Below are 17530 nucleotides of genomic sequence, written 5' to 3'. Positions count from 1 at the left end.
CTGACTTCCACCCTATCACAGACCTTCCCTTTTGTTCTTTCCTCCCCTCCTCCTTAAGAATCTGTGCATTTCGAAGATTCGTCAGTTCTGACGAAGGGACAGCGACCTGAAACATTAACTCTGTTTCTCTTTCCACAGATGCTGCCTGACCTGCTGAGATTTCCAGCATTTTCTGTTTTTATTTAAGAACCAGAATGATGTCCCTACATATTTGTACATCAGGTGCAAGAATCCCTGGCTGATTTTACCCTTGTCATCATAAGCAGTCCCTCGGAGTCGAGGATGATTTGCTTCCACTCTAAAAGTGAGTTCTCAGGTGACTGAAGAGTCCAATGCAGAACCTACAGTCTCTATCACAGGTGGGGCAGACAGTGGTTGAAGGAAAGGATGGGTGGGGAGCCTGGGTTGACGCATGCTCCTTCCGCTGTCTACGCTTGCTTTCTGCTTGTTCTTGGTGATGGGACTCAAGGTGCTTAACATCCTCTCAGATGCTCTTCCTCCATTTTGGGCGGTCGTGGGCCAGGGATTCCCAGGTGTCGGTGGGGATGTTGCACTTTATCAAGGAGGCTTTAAGGGTGTCCTTGAAGCGTTTCCTCTGCCCACCTGGGACTCGATTGCCGTGTTGAAGCTCCGCGTGGAGCACTTGGTTTGGGAGTCTTGTGTCAGGCATGCGGATGATGTGGCCCGCCCAATGGAGCTGATCAAATGTGGTCAATGTTTCGATGCTGGGGATGTTGGCCTGAGCGAGAACACTGACGTTGGTGCGTCTATCCTGCCAATGGATTTGCAGGATCTTGTGGAGGTAAGGCTGGTGGTACTTCTCCAGTGTTTTGAGGTGTCTGCTGTATATAATCCACATCTCTGAGCCATGTAGGAGGGCGGGTATCACTACTGCCCTGTAGACCATAAGCTTGGTGCTGGATTTGAGGACCTGGTCTTCAAACACTCTCTTCCCTCGGGTGACCAAAGGCTGCACTGGCACACTGAAGGCGGTGTTGGACCTCGCCGTCAATGTCTGCTCTTGTTGACAGTAGGCTTCCAAGGTATGGAAAATGGTTCACGATGTCCAAGGCCTCGTCGTGGATTTTGATAATCGGGTGGCAGTGCGGTGTGGTGGGGTCAGGTTGGTAGAGGACCTTTATCTTACGGATGTTTAGCATAAGGCCCATGCTCTCATACGCCTCGGTGAAGGTGTTGACGATGGCTTGGAGTTTGGCCTCCGAGTGTGCGCAGATGCAAGCGTCATCTACATACTGTAATGCGATGACAGAGGATGAGACGACCTTGTATCTGGCCTGGAGGCGGTGGAGGTTGAACAGATTCTCATTTGTTCTATAATTTAGCTCCACTCCAGCGGGGAGCTTGATAAGGGTGAAATGAAAGCCCTATTCAGCTAGCGCCTGGCGACCCTCAATGATCCCGAGACGCAGAGTGCCCACAACACTTGGTCTGTCCTCAAGGCCTCCATAATCAGCACCTGCAAAGAGACGCTCAGTCACTCGACCAGGAAACACCAAGACTGGTTTGAGGAGAACGACCAGGAGATCCAGGAACTAATTAGCTGCAAGCACAAGGCATTCTGAATTTAAAACAGCAACCCAACACGAGAGCAAGAAAGCAGCTCTACAGACAGCTGAAGGCCGAGGTCCAACAAAAAACCCGCGACCTAAAAAACAGATGGTGGGTGGAGAAAGCACATGAGATCCAGCAGTTAGCCGACAATCACGATATACATGGATTCTTCAGCGCAGTCAAGACCACCTATGGCCCAAGCACCCAAGGCCCTACCCCACTGCTGACCAACCACTGCTGACCAAGAACGGTGTGGTACTCATCAAGGACAGAGAGGCAGTCAGTGCCCGTTAGAAGGAGCATTTCAAAGATCTCCTTAACCGAGACTCTGTTTTCGACACGAGTGTCCTCGACTCTATCCCACAGCAGGCTACCCGCCACCATCTCAGCACAACCCCAGCACAGCCCCTGTCAGCTGAAGAATAACAAGGCAACAGGAGCAGATGGAATACCCGCCGAAGCACTAAAGCATGGCAGAGAAGCACTATTGGCACGAATACATGACCTAATTTCTCTTATCTGGAAGGAGGAGAGCCTGCCAGGAGATCTCAGGGACGCCTTAATCGTGACCTTCTTCAAAAAAGGGGACATGTCCGACTGCGGTAACTACAGAGGAATCTCCCTGCTGTCGGCCACAAGGAAAGTCATCGCAAGAATCCTCAATCATCTTCTCCACTGTGGCTGAAGAGCTCCTCTCAGAGTCGCAATGTGGATTCCGTCCACAAAGAGTACAACGGACATGATCTTCACCGCACGACAACTACCAGAGAAATGCAAGGAACAGCACCAACCCTTGTACATGGCCTTCTTTGACCTCACAAAGGCCTTTGACACTGAGGGATAATGGAGCATCCTCCTCCATTTCGGCTGCCCTCAAAAGTTTGTCACCATTCTCCGTCTGCTCCACAATGACATGCATGCCGTGATTCTGACCAATGAATCCACCACAGACCCAATTCACATCCAGACTGGGGTCAAGCAAGGCTGTGTCATCGCACCAACGCTCTTTTCGATCCTTCTCTATGAAAATGAAATTTAATGATCCCATCACTGCCTTGTTTAAGTTTAAGGGCCAAACTTGGAAGTTTTCAGCTATGTGTGGTTCAGTAATTTAGGTTTACCAAGCCTCCTGGATTGTCCTGGAGTCTCCAGGAATTAAAGATTCATCTCCAGGACACTGCCTGAGGGCAACCCGAGAATAAAATAATTAATTTTTAAAAATGTGTTTTTTTCATTTTCTTTGAACTCTTTCATTTATTAGTTATAAAAATATTTGAGATGTGGAAAAGGGTGTTTAACTGAGTGGGGTGATTAGAGGAAAGTGGTCATGTGGTGAATCCTCCAGGAACACATCTAACTAGAGTTGGCAACCCTAGTCATATATCAGGAGTGTATGCATTAAATCCGGAATTATACACACTCCTCCAAATCTGTCCTCACTACTGCTGCTCCAGTGAGGGAGTTCAAGGGAGCTCCTCTGGTGAGGTAACCTTCCAGTCCCAGGAATTTGGGGATGCATAGTTTTATTCTCACAGTGAAGATAAGAGATGTGATAGAATTAATTCAATTCTAAATAGAAGAGATAAATTGGAATTTGCAGTCTTTAAGATTATCCTGGAATTTAAATTTTAAGGACAAAGATAATAATTAGAAAACCAGCAGAAAAAGTGAGATGATAGTCTGGAGTTGTAGATTTCTGAGGTAGATTTTGAAAAGTACTGGATCCCAGAGCTTTCTGTCCCTCCGTCCACTGGCAATGTGTTTATATGGACGCGTTTATTTGTACTGCCAAAATGGCCAACATGTTCCACCCTTTGTTTCTGATTGGTCCCCTTGGAGGATAAACCGCACCCTGAAATTTCACAGGAATGTGTAACTGGAACCGCCCATCCCAAAGTCTCACTGACTTTGCAAATTGTAACTCGATCCACTTTGACTTCCTGAAGCGACAGAGGACAGAGCTCCCCAGAAGACAGCAAGGGCCAGCCAAAGTGCCTTACCCCAGTCCAAATACATCCCTCCCCCCGCCAAAGTGCCCTACCCCAGTCCAAGTGCATGCATCCCTCAGCCAAAGTCCCTTACCCCAGTCCAAGTGCATCCTCCCCCCTGCTCCCTACCATAGATGGGGCCGTCATCGTGTATGGATTGTTAACAGGTTTATTGGGTATGAAGTGAATAGTGACAGTGTCGTGACTTCGGGATATCATCCACTCCAACGATGTAATTGTAGAGGGTTGGAAGAACATGATCCGTCTTCCCTGAGTTCTCTCTCTCCCCTCCGATTCCCGCCCCCCCCACCCCCCCAGTTTCTCTCTCTCACTCTCTCCCCCAGTCTCTCTCTCTCTTCCCTCACTCGGCCCCTCACACCGGCCTCACTCGGCCCCTCACACCGGCCTCACTCGGGCCCACACACCGGCCTCACTCGGCCCCTCACATCGGCCTCACTCGGCCCCTCACACCGGCCTCACTTGGCCCTCACACCGGCCTCACTCGGGCCCACACACCGGCCTCACTCGGCCCCTCACATCGGCCTCACTCGGCCCCTCACACCGGCCTCACTCGGCCCCTCACACCGGCCTCACTCGGCCCCACACACCGGCCTCACTCGGCTCCTCACATCGGCCTCACTCGGCCCTCACACCGGCCTCACTCGGCTCCTCACATCGGCCTCACTCGGCCCCTCACACCGGCCTCACTCGGCCCCTCACATCGGCCTCACTCGGCCCTCACACCGGCCTCACTCGGCCCTCACACCGGCCTCACTCGGGCCCACACACCGGCCTCACTCGGCCCCTCACATCGGCCTCACTCGGCCCCTCACACCGGCCTCACTCGGCCCTCACACCGGCCTCACTCGGCTCCTCACATCGGCCTCACTCGGCCCCACACACCGGCCTCACTCGGCTCCTCACATCGGCCTCACTCGGCCCCTCACACCGGCCTCACTCGGCCCTCACACCGGCCTCATTCGACCCCTCACACCGGCCTCACTCGACCCCTCACACCGGCCTCACTCGGGCCCACACACCGGCCTCACTCGGCCCCTCACATCGGCCTCACTCGGCCCCTCACACCGGCCTCACTCGGCCCTCACACCGGCCTCACTCGACCCCTCACACCGGCCTCACTCGACCCCTCACACCGGCCTCACTCGGCCCTCACTCGGCCCTCACACCGGCCTCACTCGACCCCTCACACCGGCCTCACTCGACCCCTCACACCGGCCTCACTCGGGCCCTCACACCGGCCTCACTCGGGCCCACACACCGGCCTCACTCGGCCCCTCACACCGGCGTCACTCGACCCCTCACACCGGCCTCACTCGACCCCTCACACCAGCCTCACTCGGCCCCTCACACCGGCCTCACTCGGCCCCTCACACCGGCCTCACTGGGCCCCTCACACCGGCCTCACTCGACCCCTCACACCGGCCTCACTCGACCCCTCACACCGGCCTCACTCGGCCCTCACTCGGCCCTCACACCGGCCTCACTCGACCCCTCACACCGGCCTCACTCGACCCCTCACACCGGCCTCACTCGGGCCCTCACACCGGCCTCACTCGGGCCCACACACCGGCCTCACTCGGCCCCTCACACCAGCCTCACTCGGCCCCTCACACCGGCCTCACTCGACCCCTCACACCGGCCTCACTCGACCCCTCACACCGGCCTCACTCGGCCCTCACTCGGCCCTCACACCGGCCTCACTCGACCCCTCACACCGGCCTCACTCGACCCCTCACACCGGCCTCACTCGACCCCTCACACCGGCCTCACTCGGCCCCTCACACCGGCCTCACTCGACCCCTCACACCGGCCTCACTCGACCCCTCACACCGGCCTCACTCGGCCCCTCACACCGGCCTCACTCGACCCCTCACACCGGCCTCACTCGACCCCTCACACCGGCCTCACTCGGCCCTCACTCGGCCCTCACACCGGCCTCACTCGACCCCTCACACCGGCCTCACTCGACCCCTCACACCGGCCTCACTCGACCCCTCACACCGGCCTCACTCGACCCCTCACACCGGCCTCACTCGGCCCCTCACACTGGCCTCACTCGACCCCTCACACCGGCCTCACTCGACCCCTCACACCGGCCTCACTCGGCCCTCACTCGGCCCTCACACCGGCCTCACTCGACCCCTCACACCGGCCTCACTCGACCCCTCACACCGGCCTCACTCGACCCCTCACACCGGCCTCACTCGGGCCCTCACACCGGCCTCACTCGGGCCCACACACCGGCCTCACTCGGCCCCTCACACTGGCCTCACTCGGCCCCTCACACCGGCCTCACTCGGCCCCTCACACTGGCCTCACTCGGGCCCTCACACCGGCCTCACTCGGGCCCACACACCGGCCTCACTCGGCCCCTCACACCAGCCTCACTCGACCCCTCACACCGGCCTCACTCGGGCCCACAAACTGGCCTCACTCGGGCCCACACACCGGCCTCACTCGGGCCCACACACCAGCCTCACTCGGCCCCTCACACCGGCCTCACTCGCCCCTCACACCAGCCTCTCACACTGGCCTCACTCAGGCCCACACACCGGCCTCATTCGGGCCCACACACCGACCTCACTCGGGCCCACACACCGGCCTCACTCGGCCCCAACAAACTGGCCTCACTCGGGCCCACACACCAGTCTCACTCGGCCCCTCACACTGGCCTCACTCGGCCCCTCACACTGGCCTCAGTCGGGCCCACACACCGGCCTCACTCGGCCCCCACAAACTGGCCTCACTCGGGCCCACACACCGGCCTCACTCGGCCCCCACAAACTGGCCTCACTCGGGCCCACACACCGGCCTCACTCGGCCCCCACAAACTGGCCTCACTCGGGCCCACACACCGGCCTCACTCGGCCCCTCACACTGGCCTCACTCGGGCCCACACACCGGCCTCACTCGGCCCCCACAAACTGGCCTCACTCGGGCCCACACACCGGCCACTATCGGGCCCACGCCGGCCGGGTGGGGAGAGAATCGGAGCCTCATGTCCTGCTTCTCGGCACCACGTGCATGGAATGATTTGGCCGGGGGTGGCGGGGGGGGGGGGGGCGGAGCTTCACAGGGGGCAAGCTTGTCACCTGTTGGTCAAAAAATTGCAGTACGGGCAGTGGTGGGCGGGGCTGGACGGACGTCTGTCAAAAAAAGTTCAGTATACATCGTGTTTATATTCAATCTGAGTCATAATCATCTCATTCACAGATGTCTCTTCCTCATTGTTATTTGACCACTTACAGTTAAGATGGAGTTGGGAAAAAACCTTTTCTTGCCATTTGATGCAAGTTGAAACCTGTGGTGTGCTTGGGGACTACTTTCATTTTGTCTCGTGAACTACTAATGATTGCAATAAATTACTGGATATTGTAGGAGGTTAAAGGAAACATGTAATTTATTTTATTTATGTATTGCTTTGCCACAGTTGCAGTAAAGCTGGAAAGGGGCTGTCAGCAAGAAGAGTGTTGGGGAGGGAGTGCAGCAGCACTGATCTTGGCCAGCAAATCAGCTGTTGTATTGTCAGCTTACTATTTTCCACCACAAGGAAATAAAGTGTAGACATTTGTAACCTTATTTCAGTTTTCCACTCCACTAATTTCACCATCACAAGTAGTCTTTGTTGTTTTATCGTACCGATCACCCTTTCCTACTCCACCTTCTAGCACACCTATCCAGCTTGCATTCCCACTGCATCTACGATCCCCCACTGCCTGGCTTCTGCTCTTCTAACTTGGGTTTCAAGACTGCTGGATGCCTGCTCTTCCATTGTCACTGCCTTGATAACTGCTCCGTTGCCATTGCCACCTCATACACCACCCAACTACTAATCTGGGTAGCCCAGTCACCGAGCTGCAGCTCCTTGTCCCCTCAGGCATCTTACTTTTTTGATACTGCACCTACTGGCCCTTTGTAAACTCCAAACCACTGGCAGCAGGCACTACATGGCCCCTTGAATCTTCTGCATGTGGCTGGTGCTGCTAGGCCAAACTCAGCCTCACATGCAAAAAAACATGAATCAACTTAATCCAGTAGAGAGCGGGTAGTTTGGCTGGGGAAGACCATCCCTCTCATAGCCCAGCAATGGGGCAAATAGAAACACAGCAGCTACTATGGCAGCACTGCTGGAGGAGTGAAGCACGCTCAGGAGTATTCTCTTCATGTCTCAACACAGTGACCTTTGTAATGGTCCTTTCCTTTTCCTCATTTACATGATGCCCCTCAGAGGCAAAAGTGTATAATGATAACAACAACGGCAACTTGCATTTATATAGCTGTATTAATGTAGTAAAATGTCCAAGGTTCTTCACAGGAGCGTTATCAAACATAATTTGACACCGAGCCACATAAGAAGTTATTAACACAGATGACCAAAAGCTTACTCAGAGAGGTAGGTTTTATTGAGCATCTTAAAGGAGGAGAGAGAGGTTGTGAGGTTGTCAGGTTTAGGGAGGGAATTCCAGAGCTTAATGGCTAGGAAATTGAAGGCACGGCCGGCAATGGTGGAACGATAAAAGTTGGGGATGCGCAAGAGGCCAGAATTGGATGAGCACAGAGATCTGGGAGGGTTTATATAGCGGCATTAATGTAGCGCTGGAGTAGGTTGGGTGGGGTGAGGCCATGGAGGGATTTGAAAACAAGGATGAGAATTTTAAATTCAAGGCGTTGCTGGACCAATGTAGGTCAACGAGCACAGGGATGATGGGTGAACAGGACTTGGTGCGAGTTAGGATACAGTAGGAGAGTTTTGAATGAGCTCAAATTAATGGAGGGAGCAAGGTGGGAGGCCGGCCAAGAGAGCATTACTTCTGCACCACCACCTTTGATTTTATAATTGCCTCTGTTTTGTCAAACTGCCTATCCAACATAAAGTTGAGAATGAGACATAAGTTTCCTCAGTTGCACATTGGCAAAACTGAACTCATTTTATTCAGTCCCACCAAAAATGTCATAACCTTGGCCCCAAATCAATTCGCTGTCAGCAGCTGCTCAGGCTGAACAGACAGAGCAATCTACATGTCCTATTCTACCAGGTTCTGAACTCAAACCCCCTATCCTATAAGCCCCAAGACTGCTTACTTCAACATCCACAACCTTGCCCACCTCTGTTCCTGGCTCACTCCACCATCGTTGAAAACCTGAACTATGCTTTCATTACCACAAGTCTAAATATCTCCAATGCTCTCCTCACCAGAATCCTAAGCTCCACCCCACATTGACTCCATATCATCCCAAAACCCTGCCGTCGGCACACAAAGTCCTGTTACCCCTGTCCTCACTGACCTCCATCAGCTCCCTTTCCTTCAATGCAATGAAGTCAAAATCCTTCTCCTTTTACGGCTTCAGTCCATCTTACCTATGCAACCTCTTCCAGCTTTATGTCCCAGTCCATGCACTTTGATCCTCCAACTCTGGCCTTCTATGCATTCCCCCTCCCACTGCTCGTCCATTAGAGGCACAGCCTCCAGACATTTTGGCACTACTTTATGGAACTCTCTCCCTAAGACTTTTCACTCAGCTACTTCTCTCCACACCTTTGAAAGTCTTCTGAAAAAGTTTTATTTTCGGTCATCTATCCTAACTCTTCTACTATTGCTCTGCATTCTATCTGTCCCATGTGAAGCAGCTTGGGATATTCTATTACATTATTTCACTGTAAAAATGGAGGTTTGTTGTTGTAGCTTAAGCCAGATACAAAGTGAAGATCCCTATCCAGCTTAACTTTTTTCTAACTTCTGTCATTACCATTTCAATTCGGCCCATCATCCCTTTTGTCTCTCTATTCTCTCCTGCCTTCCACCCTATCACAGATCTTCCCTTTTGTTCTTTCCTCCCCTCCCCCTTTCAGTGCTTAAGAATGTGTTCTTTTCGAACATTCGACAGTTCTGACAAAGGGTCGTCGACCCGAAACATTAACTTTGTTTTTCTCTCCACAGATGCTGCCTGACCCGCTGAGATTTCCAGCATTCTCTGTTTTTATTATTGAAGATCATGCTAGTTTGCCAAAGCAGCGTGTCTGAACAATAAAACTCAGACAGAGACCTAAGGGGTAATTTTACCTGCCCTGCCCCTCCCTGTCACACCCTGGTCCATTGGCAGAGGATTAAGATGGTGAGGGGGTCTGCACTGCATTCCCAGCGTGTTGCTGTCCCTCACCATCTTAACATATCTGAAATCAGCCACAGGAAGGCCACCTGTTCCAGAGAGGGGGGGCTCTAACTTAAATTGCAAAGTCGCCACCCAATTACATAATCGGGATGCGCATGCCATTTTAATTGTGGATAGTACAGTCTCAGATCTGTCACCTTTTTCTGGCAGCAGACAGCATCCTGGCCAGAAGATACCCAGACAAATGCTCCTTCCAGTTCCACAAGGATACCACAGGACTCTCCTGCTGTGCTCTTCCACCGCTCTCCCAATTGCGAACTTTACCAATCCTGTCCCTTCTTCATCTTGCCGTGGACTGTTTCTGTGGGCCCCCGGTTGGGGCCTGACCCTCCCACAAATTTCCTACCCGCTAGCGTTGACATCACCCTGCCAGCTCCAGGCGGGAGTCAGTGTCGGGGCATTCCAATGAGGCCCCGGAGTTAAAATCTCACTGCCCACTTCGGTCCTGCACTCTAGTTCCCACCCTGTGTTAAAATTGGGGGTTTATATTTTTATGATTGCTCCAATCAGAGAAACACTGAAGAAGGTTTAAGCAATTGTATGGAGAGAAGGATGCATAGTTTAATGAAAGCTATGGCTTCACCATCACATCAAGTTCCAGTGAAATCAACTTTGTCTCTTGCAAAGAAAGAGACTCTTCTGCAGAATCTATGCCGTGGATCGATTACAAGTTGAATAAGCCCATTTGTTTTTCTCTCAATAATTTCAGCACATGGGTGCAGTTAGAATCAAAAGTTATCAAAATACGTAACAAGTGATTCATCATACTGGGAACTAAATTCATTCTTTCAAAAATTTTTCAGTACTGTACGTGATTTTGTTGTGATTTTGTTTTGTGAAGTTTTTCATTTTGCATGCTCTTTGCATTAGCAATCTGTTTTCTCAACCTCAATTCATACCACAGTAGATTCAAAACAGAGGATTGAGAAAAAAGAAACTCCGAAAGAGAGTATTTAGGTTTGCAAAACATTTTTAAAATCTGTGGTGCAGTTTTAAGGTAGCCAAATATTTCTACTCTTTCATGAACAATGAATATTTTTCAACGTGCAAAACAATGGAAAAAAGCTCAAACTTTACAAATAGCAAAAACTTCAATTATTTTTGTTTATATTTTTTCCCTTTTAGCTTCTCACTGCTTTCTCCCACTGAAAAGCTTCCTTCTCTGGCAAGGAGGAATGACTGAATGACAACTTTGCCACAGTTGCTGTCAATGCCATTCCCTGGGTCAACTGATGGGACCCTCCCAGATTTCCCATTCCTCCTCTTCCCTTGACATGTAGTAGTTAGTTACCATAGCTCAAATTCACACAGCAGTTTCTGTTTTTTATTAAATTATTTTATCCCTTTCCCTTATTACCTAGTATCCTTGTATTACTTACAAGGAGTAGAAAATGGACCTTATTGCATCCGGTTTATGGATGTAAAATGGGCGCAATGAGACCCAATTTTGGGGACCAACATCCTGCGTCCCAAGTATGCCTGGAAAATGTCCAACCCGAAATTGGGTCATGCCATTTTTTAGCCATGCCCACAGGCTTTGTGTCCCTGAGGAATGTAAATGAGGTGCCTAACGCCTGTTTTACACCCCAGGAGTCACGCCTGCCCTGCTCAGGATTTTTCACCGGCCACTGTGGCCACCATTGAAAGCTGAGTTTAAGAAAAAATAATGTTTTAAACATTCTTCTCTGCTTCTCCCGGCTCCACAGCACTATATGCAGGATCAGGGATAGCAACAAATTTATTTCGACCTCATGGCACAGCCATCCTGTCTATAGGATGTGCCTCATAATGAACAGGATGTGCCTCATAATAAAAGACAACCTTTAGGAAACATTGACAGAAGAGCTCCCCAGGGATTATTTTGAATGGGAGGCACATTAAAAAAAATCAATGAATTGGAATTTCAAAAAATATGCAATTTATGCATATGATTAACTAGATATAGTGACAGGACTGTCAACTTCAGAAAAGTGTTGCATTACATTTATGGTCGGCAAGATTTATGATTAGAGTTATAAATATCAAAATAGGTCACATTTTAAATCACAATGAAATGTTGCAACTCATAACGAGTGATGTGGATGACTGCAAGCAATAAGTTTTAGAGTACCAGGTGTTTTTACAATTCCTTATCTGACCATTTGGTGGATTTCATAAGTAGGGCGGGGTGAGGGGAATCAAAGAACAGATTAACGCCACAGTTTGTGCAGACAGATTTGAACGTATAGAAATTTTCAAATATCTGTCTAAATCAGCCTCTAACCAATTAATCTGTGGAGAGAAAAATTATAGCGACTATCAGGTCCCATTAAGAAACCTGGAGGAGACATATTTGTTTTAAAGTGCTCTGAAACATTAAAGCATGTTCCTGTCAAATCTCTCAGACATCTGGGTGTAACTATTCACTGAAGTAAGCCAGAGGCTGCATGACATGCAGTGCAGCTGTTTTCAGCCAGGTTTAACAGAACAATATTTTACAGTGACACTTACTGTTGCCAGAAAATGAGAGGGCCACCGTCAGAATCAAATATAGTCTTGAATACCGCTGGTTCATGTTACCTTTATAGAGAGTGTTCATACAATTCCATTGTGCTCAGATTTCCTCTCTTACTCAAAGAAGCATCACCATTTCCTGTTTCCTGTACGTGTTTTTGATTCAAATATTTCTTCAGGAGCTGTTTTTGAATGATGTTTTTAGGAAGTGATGCAATACAACCTGAACTAGCTGCTGTGCCAGGTTGATTATTTCTGAAAGTGGTTTCATTCTTATTTATCTGCATAAAAGTGACTCCTGCTGGCTTTTTGCTGATTTTTTTTAAACTGTTAGGCTCCTCCAACACCAAAGGAGATACATCTTTGCTATCTGTTCCAGTTTGTAAACACAGGATGCAACTATTTTATCATAAGAAGCATTTTGCCATGCAATGTTTTTATAAGCTTCGAGTATAAATATATATATATATATATACAGGATAATGAATATCCTGCTAAATAATTAAATCCATTCCTTCCTGCCATGTGAGAAGGCCACACAAATTGATCTTTATCTTTCAGGTACTGATAAATTCCCTGCCTGACTTCCATCAGGAAGAAGAGATTAATGTTAATATTACTGTTTGGCCAAAAATTATACTTGAAAAATTTAGTCAATTTCCCATGGCATTGCGTGTGGAAAGTCAAGGTCAAGTGTAGTTTTGAAGTGAAACGGGGTTAAAGGACAGGGGGAAAATGCACCACGGTGTGAAGATATAATTCAATACCATTTTAATGTTATAATTTCTGTCCTTATTTTTATATATTATTTAAATTTGATATTATTATTTGTAGTTAACATGCAATTTGGGAAGCAGAGAAAGTACAGTTGTTTGGAGTATAGGAATTTCTCTGCAGTATAGGGTGAAAGTTGGGAGATACAGAAGTGAGGCAGCACTAACAGTGTAATCACAGCGTGATATGTTAACATGTTGATTTCTGAGTTCTTTTCTCTCAATCTGGTTCAGTGAAATCACTGAGTCGAATACCGATTGTGCTTTAAACAAAGCAGTCTTTATTTTATCGGCTGAGATTTATCAGACAGAAGGTATACTCTCTCGATAGAGCGTACACACTTCCTATGGACAAGCAAAGTTACATCGTAAAGCAACGACAGTTATACATTTTTGAAAATAGATAACAAGATACAATTAGATTGACATCCTAGTTCAGCCTATCCCTTTGATCCTTCCTTTCCTTTGTCCACTCATGAGCCGACATCTATATGGGCTGTTTTTTACTAAAGCTCAGGCATTGCCTCTAAATGTTACAATTTTACTGGCGTGACTACTAACTGAAACCTTGCAATTCTGCTAATTGTGCTGATGTTGTATTTTCATTTATCCATATATCCATTTCATGTTACAATTTATACTGGCATGATTAGTAACTTAAAACCTTGAGAAAGTCTGTTAATTGTGCTGATGTATTATTTGCAATCTGACATTCTCTTAGTTATTTTTCCATGGCTTATACATTTTCATATATCCAGTTCACTTCACTGTCTTTATTTCCATATATGCAGTTCACATATCCACAAACATAGCCACTTTCCACTATAAATATGTACATAAAAAGGGCGATTTTAACCCTACCTGTTTTCTTTCATTGCTGGGCCTTTGAAGTCCTCATTTATGTCCTGCTCAGCAGAGCTCCGCAAACTGTCTCCTCGGCTGTTCATGCCACTAGTACCTGCTGCTATTCACTTGTACTGGCTGTTTCACCTTGTGCAGACCCCTCTGCGTCACTATCTAAAACACACAGAGTGCCAATGTTTGAACTGGTGCCTGGGAGGGATGGAGCACCTGACACTGCATCCTCAGAAGGATTGTCCTCCTCTGAGGTGTCTTCTTTAAAAAGACCTTGCTGCTGAGAAGGGCCGAGAGGAAAGAGAAAAGGAACAAGACTAGAATGGAATTGATAGGCTGGATATTTACAGGTGACAGTCTTCAGAATGCAGCTTGGCACTGTAAAGCTTGCTGAATATTTGCTGAGGTAAATGAAGGGTGACAGGTAAAATGCATTCACCCTTCTCAGGTAAGTCACCAACCTTTCCATCCCCGATGCTCATGGCTCTTTTGGCTACTGATCTCCAAGACTTCTTCCTCTGCCTTAGTGAAGGCTATAATGTTGAATAATCCTCCCCCATCTTGGTTCTCTCTCTCTGGCATTACATGCTGTCTTATCCTGTGGAAAAGCTAGTGAGTGGCTGTTGAAAAGGTAAGTGGGGATGCATCAGACTTGTGCATATAGTGCATGTGGTGAGAGGTGGAGAAGAACTAAGATGGAATCAGGATGGAGAGATGATGAATGTAAAGCCAAATATGTGGAACGTGAAGTGAGGAAAGGGTGCTGGGAGGAGTTGGTGGTTGTGCAAGTCCCAACATGTGAGAAGAGAATGGTGTTAGCGTGCGATGGGAAGAGAGCAGAGGAAGAGCTGAGTGTGTTTGGAATGTGAAAGAGAGGTGTTACAGTGTGCCCTTGTGATTGTATGCTGAAGGATGTTATAGAGGGAAGAGAATTGTTCACAGCGGTGGGGAATGAAAGGAGTTTTTGTCAGGTGCTGTTGGGAGTGGTTGTATTGTCAGATTTGTTATGACTTGAATAAAGAGTCAAACCAAACACTGCAAGCTCAAAGTAAGGTGTGACCGTAGTCCTTTATTACAGATCTCAGAGTGCCTCTCCAGCCTGTGAGGCCTCCTTATATACAGGTGCTCCCAAGGTATAGTGGGATCCCTTAGGACTCCAGGGGATAAGCCCTCTGGTGGTTAGACATGGTATTTACAGGTTTACATACATAAACACACTCCCCCCGGTCCCCGCTCCCAAAGTCAATAGTGTAACTATTTACAATGTGAGTCAATTTGGGGCCTTCCTTTCCCTGGTTGATCGTCTTGGTGCAAATGCTGGTTTTGGTGAGTCGTTTGTTGGGCCCTTGCTGGGCTGCTGCGCAGCTGGCCTTGCTGGGCTGCTGGGCGCGGTGAGTCGTGCTGGGCTGCTGCGGGTGATGGGTTCTACTTTGTGGTGAACCGCTGGGTCAGTTGCCACCTGTGTGTGTGTTGGGGGGTGGAAAAAGGTAGGGTCTATTGTGGGTTGTGCTGGATAGTCCATGAATCTGAGTTAGGTTTGGTCCAAGTGTTTCCTGCAGATGAGTCAATTTGAGAGTTTGACCACAAACACCTCTTTGGCAAATACAGTGCCAGGAAGCCACTTGGGACCTTGTCCATAGTTCAACACAAATACAGGATCATTTACCTCAATTTCACGTGACACATTTGCGCGATCATGATATGTATTCTGTGGAAGCTGCCTGCTCTCTACCTGTTCGTGTAGATCAGGGTGTACTAACGAGAGCCTTGTTTTAAGTGCCCTTTTCATGAGCAGTTCAGCGGGAGGGAACCGAGTGAGCGAGTGGGGTCTTGTGCGGTAACTAAGCAGGACTCGGGATAAGCAAGTCTGCAGTGAGCCTTCAGTTACCCTTTTCAAGCTCTGCTTGATTGTTTGAACTGCTCGGTCTGCCTGATCGTTGGATGCTGGTTTAAACGGGGCAGATGTGACATGTTTGATCCCATTGCGGGTCATGATCTCCTTGAACTCGGCACCGGTAAAGCACGGCCCATTGTCACTTACAAGGACATCAGGCATGCCGTGCATGGCAAACATGGCCTGTAGGCTTTCAATGGTGGCAGCGGACGTGCTTGCCAATATTATCACACATTCAATCCATTTAGAGTATGCATCTCCAACCACTAAGAACATTTTTCCCAAGAATGGACTTGCATAGTCAACATGGACCCTGGACCAAGGTTTGGAGGGCCAGGACAATAAACTTAGTGGTGTCTCCCTGGGTGCATTGCTTAACTGTAAATATGTATTACATTTGTGCACACAGGACTCTAAGTCTGCATCGATACCGGTTTCATCATTATGTTGCCTGGGTGGGTACTGTGGAGATCACTGATAAAAGTGTCCCTGCCCTTTTTTGGCACCACTACCTGATTACCCCATAGGAGGCAGTCTGCCTGTATAGACATTTCATCTTTGTGCCGCTGGTACGTCTTTATTTCCTAATGCATCTCTAACGGTACACTAGACCAATTCCCATGGAGCACACAGTTTTTTACTAAGGACATTAAGGGGTCCTGGCTCGTCCAGGTTCTAATCTGTCGGGCGGTAACAGGTGATTGCTCACTCTCAAATGCTTCCATTACCATAACTAAATCTGCAGGCTGTGCCATCTCCACCCCGGTGATGGGCAATGGCAGCCTACTGAGAGCATCGGCATAGTTTTCTGTGCCTGGCCTGTGGCGGATGGCATAGTTGTATGTGGACAACGTGAGCAGCCATCTCTGGATGTGGGCCGATGCATTCGTATTTATCCCCTTGCTTTCAGAAAAGAGGGATATAAGCGGCTTATGGTCGGTTTCCAATTCAAATTTGAGCCCAAACAGATATTGATGCATTTTCTTTACCCCACAAACACACGCTAACGCTTCTTTTTCGATCATACTGTAGGCCCTCTCGGCCTTAGACAGACTTCTGGATGCATAAGCAACCGGTTGCAATTTCCCAAATTCATTAGCTTGTTTCAATACACACCCGACCCCGTACGACGGTGCATCACATGCTAGTACCAAATGTTTACATGGATCGTACAACACAAGCAATTTGTTTGAACATAACAGCTTCCTAGCTTTCTCAAAGGCATTTTCTTGGCTTTTACCCCATACCCATTCATCTCCTTTACGCAGTAAAGAGTGCAGGGGATCTAACAATGTGCTAAGACCTGGTAAGAAGTTACCAAAATAGTTCAGGAGTCCTAGAAACGACCGCAGCTCCATCACGTTCTGTGGTCCCGGTGCGTTCTTGATTGCCTCCATCTTCGAATCGGTGGGCCTGATGCCGTCCACCGCGATTCTTCGCCCCAGGAACTCCACTTCAGGCACCAGGAAAATGCACTTTGAGCGTTTTAGCCTGAGCCCCACACGATTAAGCTGACTAAGAATCTCCTCCAGGTTCTGCAGGTGCTCGACATTGTCCCGACCTGTAACCAAGATGTCGTCCTGTAAGACCACGGTGCGTGGGACCAACTTCAGCAAGTTTTCCATGTTCCTCTGGAATATCGCCGCGGCCAATCGAATCCCAAACGGGCATCTGTTGTAAATGAAGAGACCTTCGTGCGTATTGATGCAGGTGAGGTCTTTCGATGATTCCTCCAGCTCATGCGTCATGTAGGCCGACGTCAA

General features: G+C 49.0%; 1 protein-coding gene across 1 annotated transcript in view; it reads right to left on the bottom strand.

Moving 5' to 3' along the window:
• tmem154 (transmembrane protein 154) overlaps positions 1 to 12378 on the bottom strand; it is an 84740-nt gene extending 72362 nt beyond the window's left edge. Inside the window, exon 1 of the mRNA XM_070871437.1 lies at positions 12243 to 12378. Within this exon, the coding sequence (XP_070727538.1) occupies positions 12243 to 12330 (88 nt within the window). The 5' untranslated portion in view covers positions 12331 to 12378. The remainder of the gene's footprint in view (positions 1 to 12242) is intronic.
• Positions 12379 to 17530: the final 5152 nt, after the last annotated feature.

This window comes from Pristiophorus japonicus, chromosome 2 (genome assembly GCF_044704955.1).
Source record: "Pristiophorus japonicus isolate sPriJap1 chromosome 2, sPriJap1.hap1, whole genome shotgun sequence".
Lineage (NCBI taxonomy): Eukaryota > Metazoa > Chordata > Chondrichthyes > Pristiophoridae > Pristiophorus > Pristiophorus japonicus.
The sequence above is the reverse complement of the archived record's forward strand: the minus strand, read 5'-3'. Positions and strand labels throughout refer to the sequence as shown.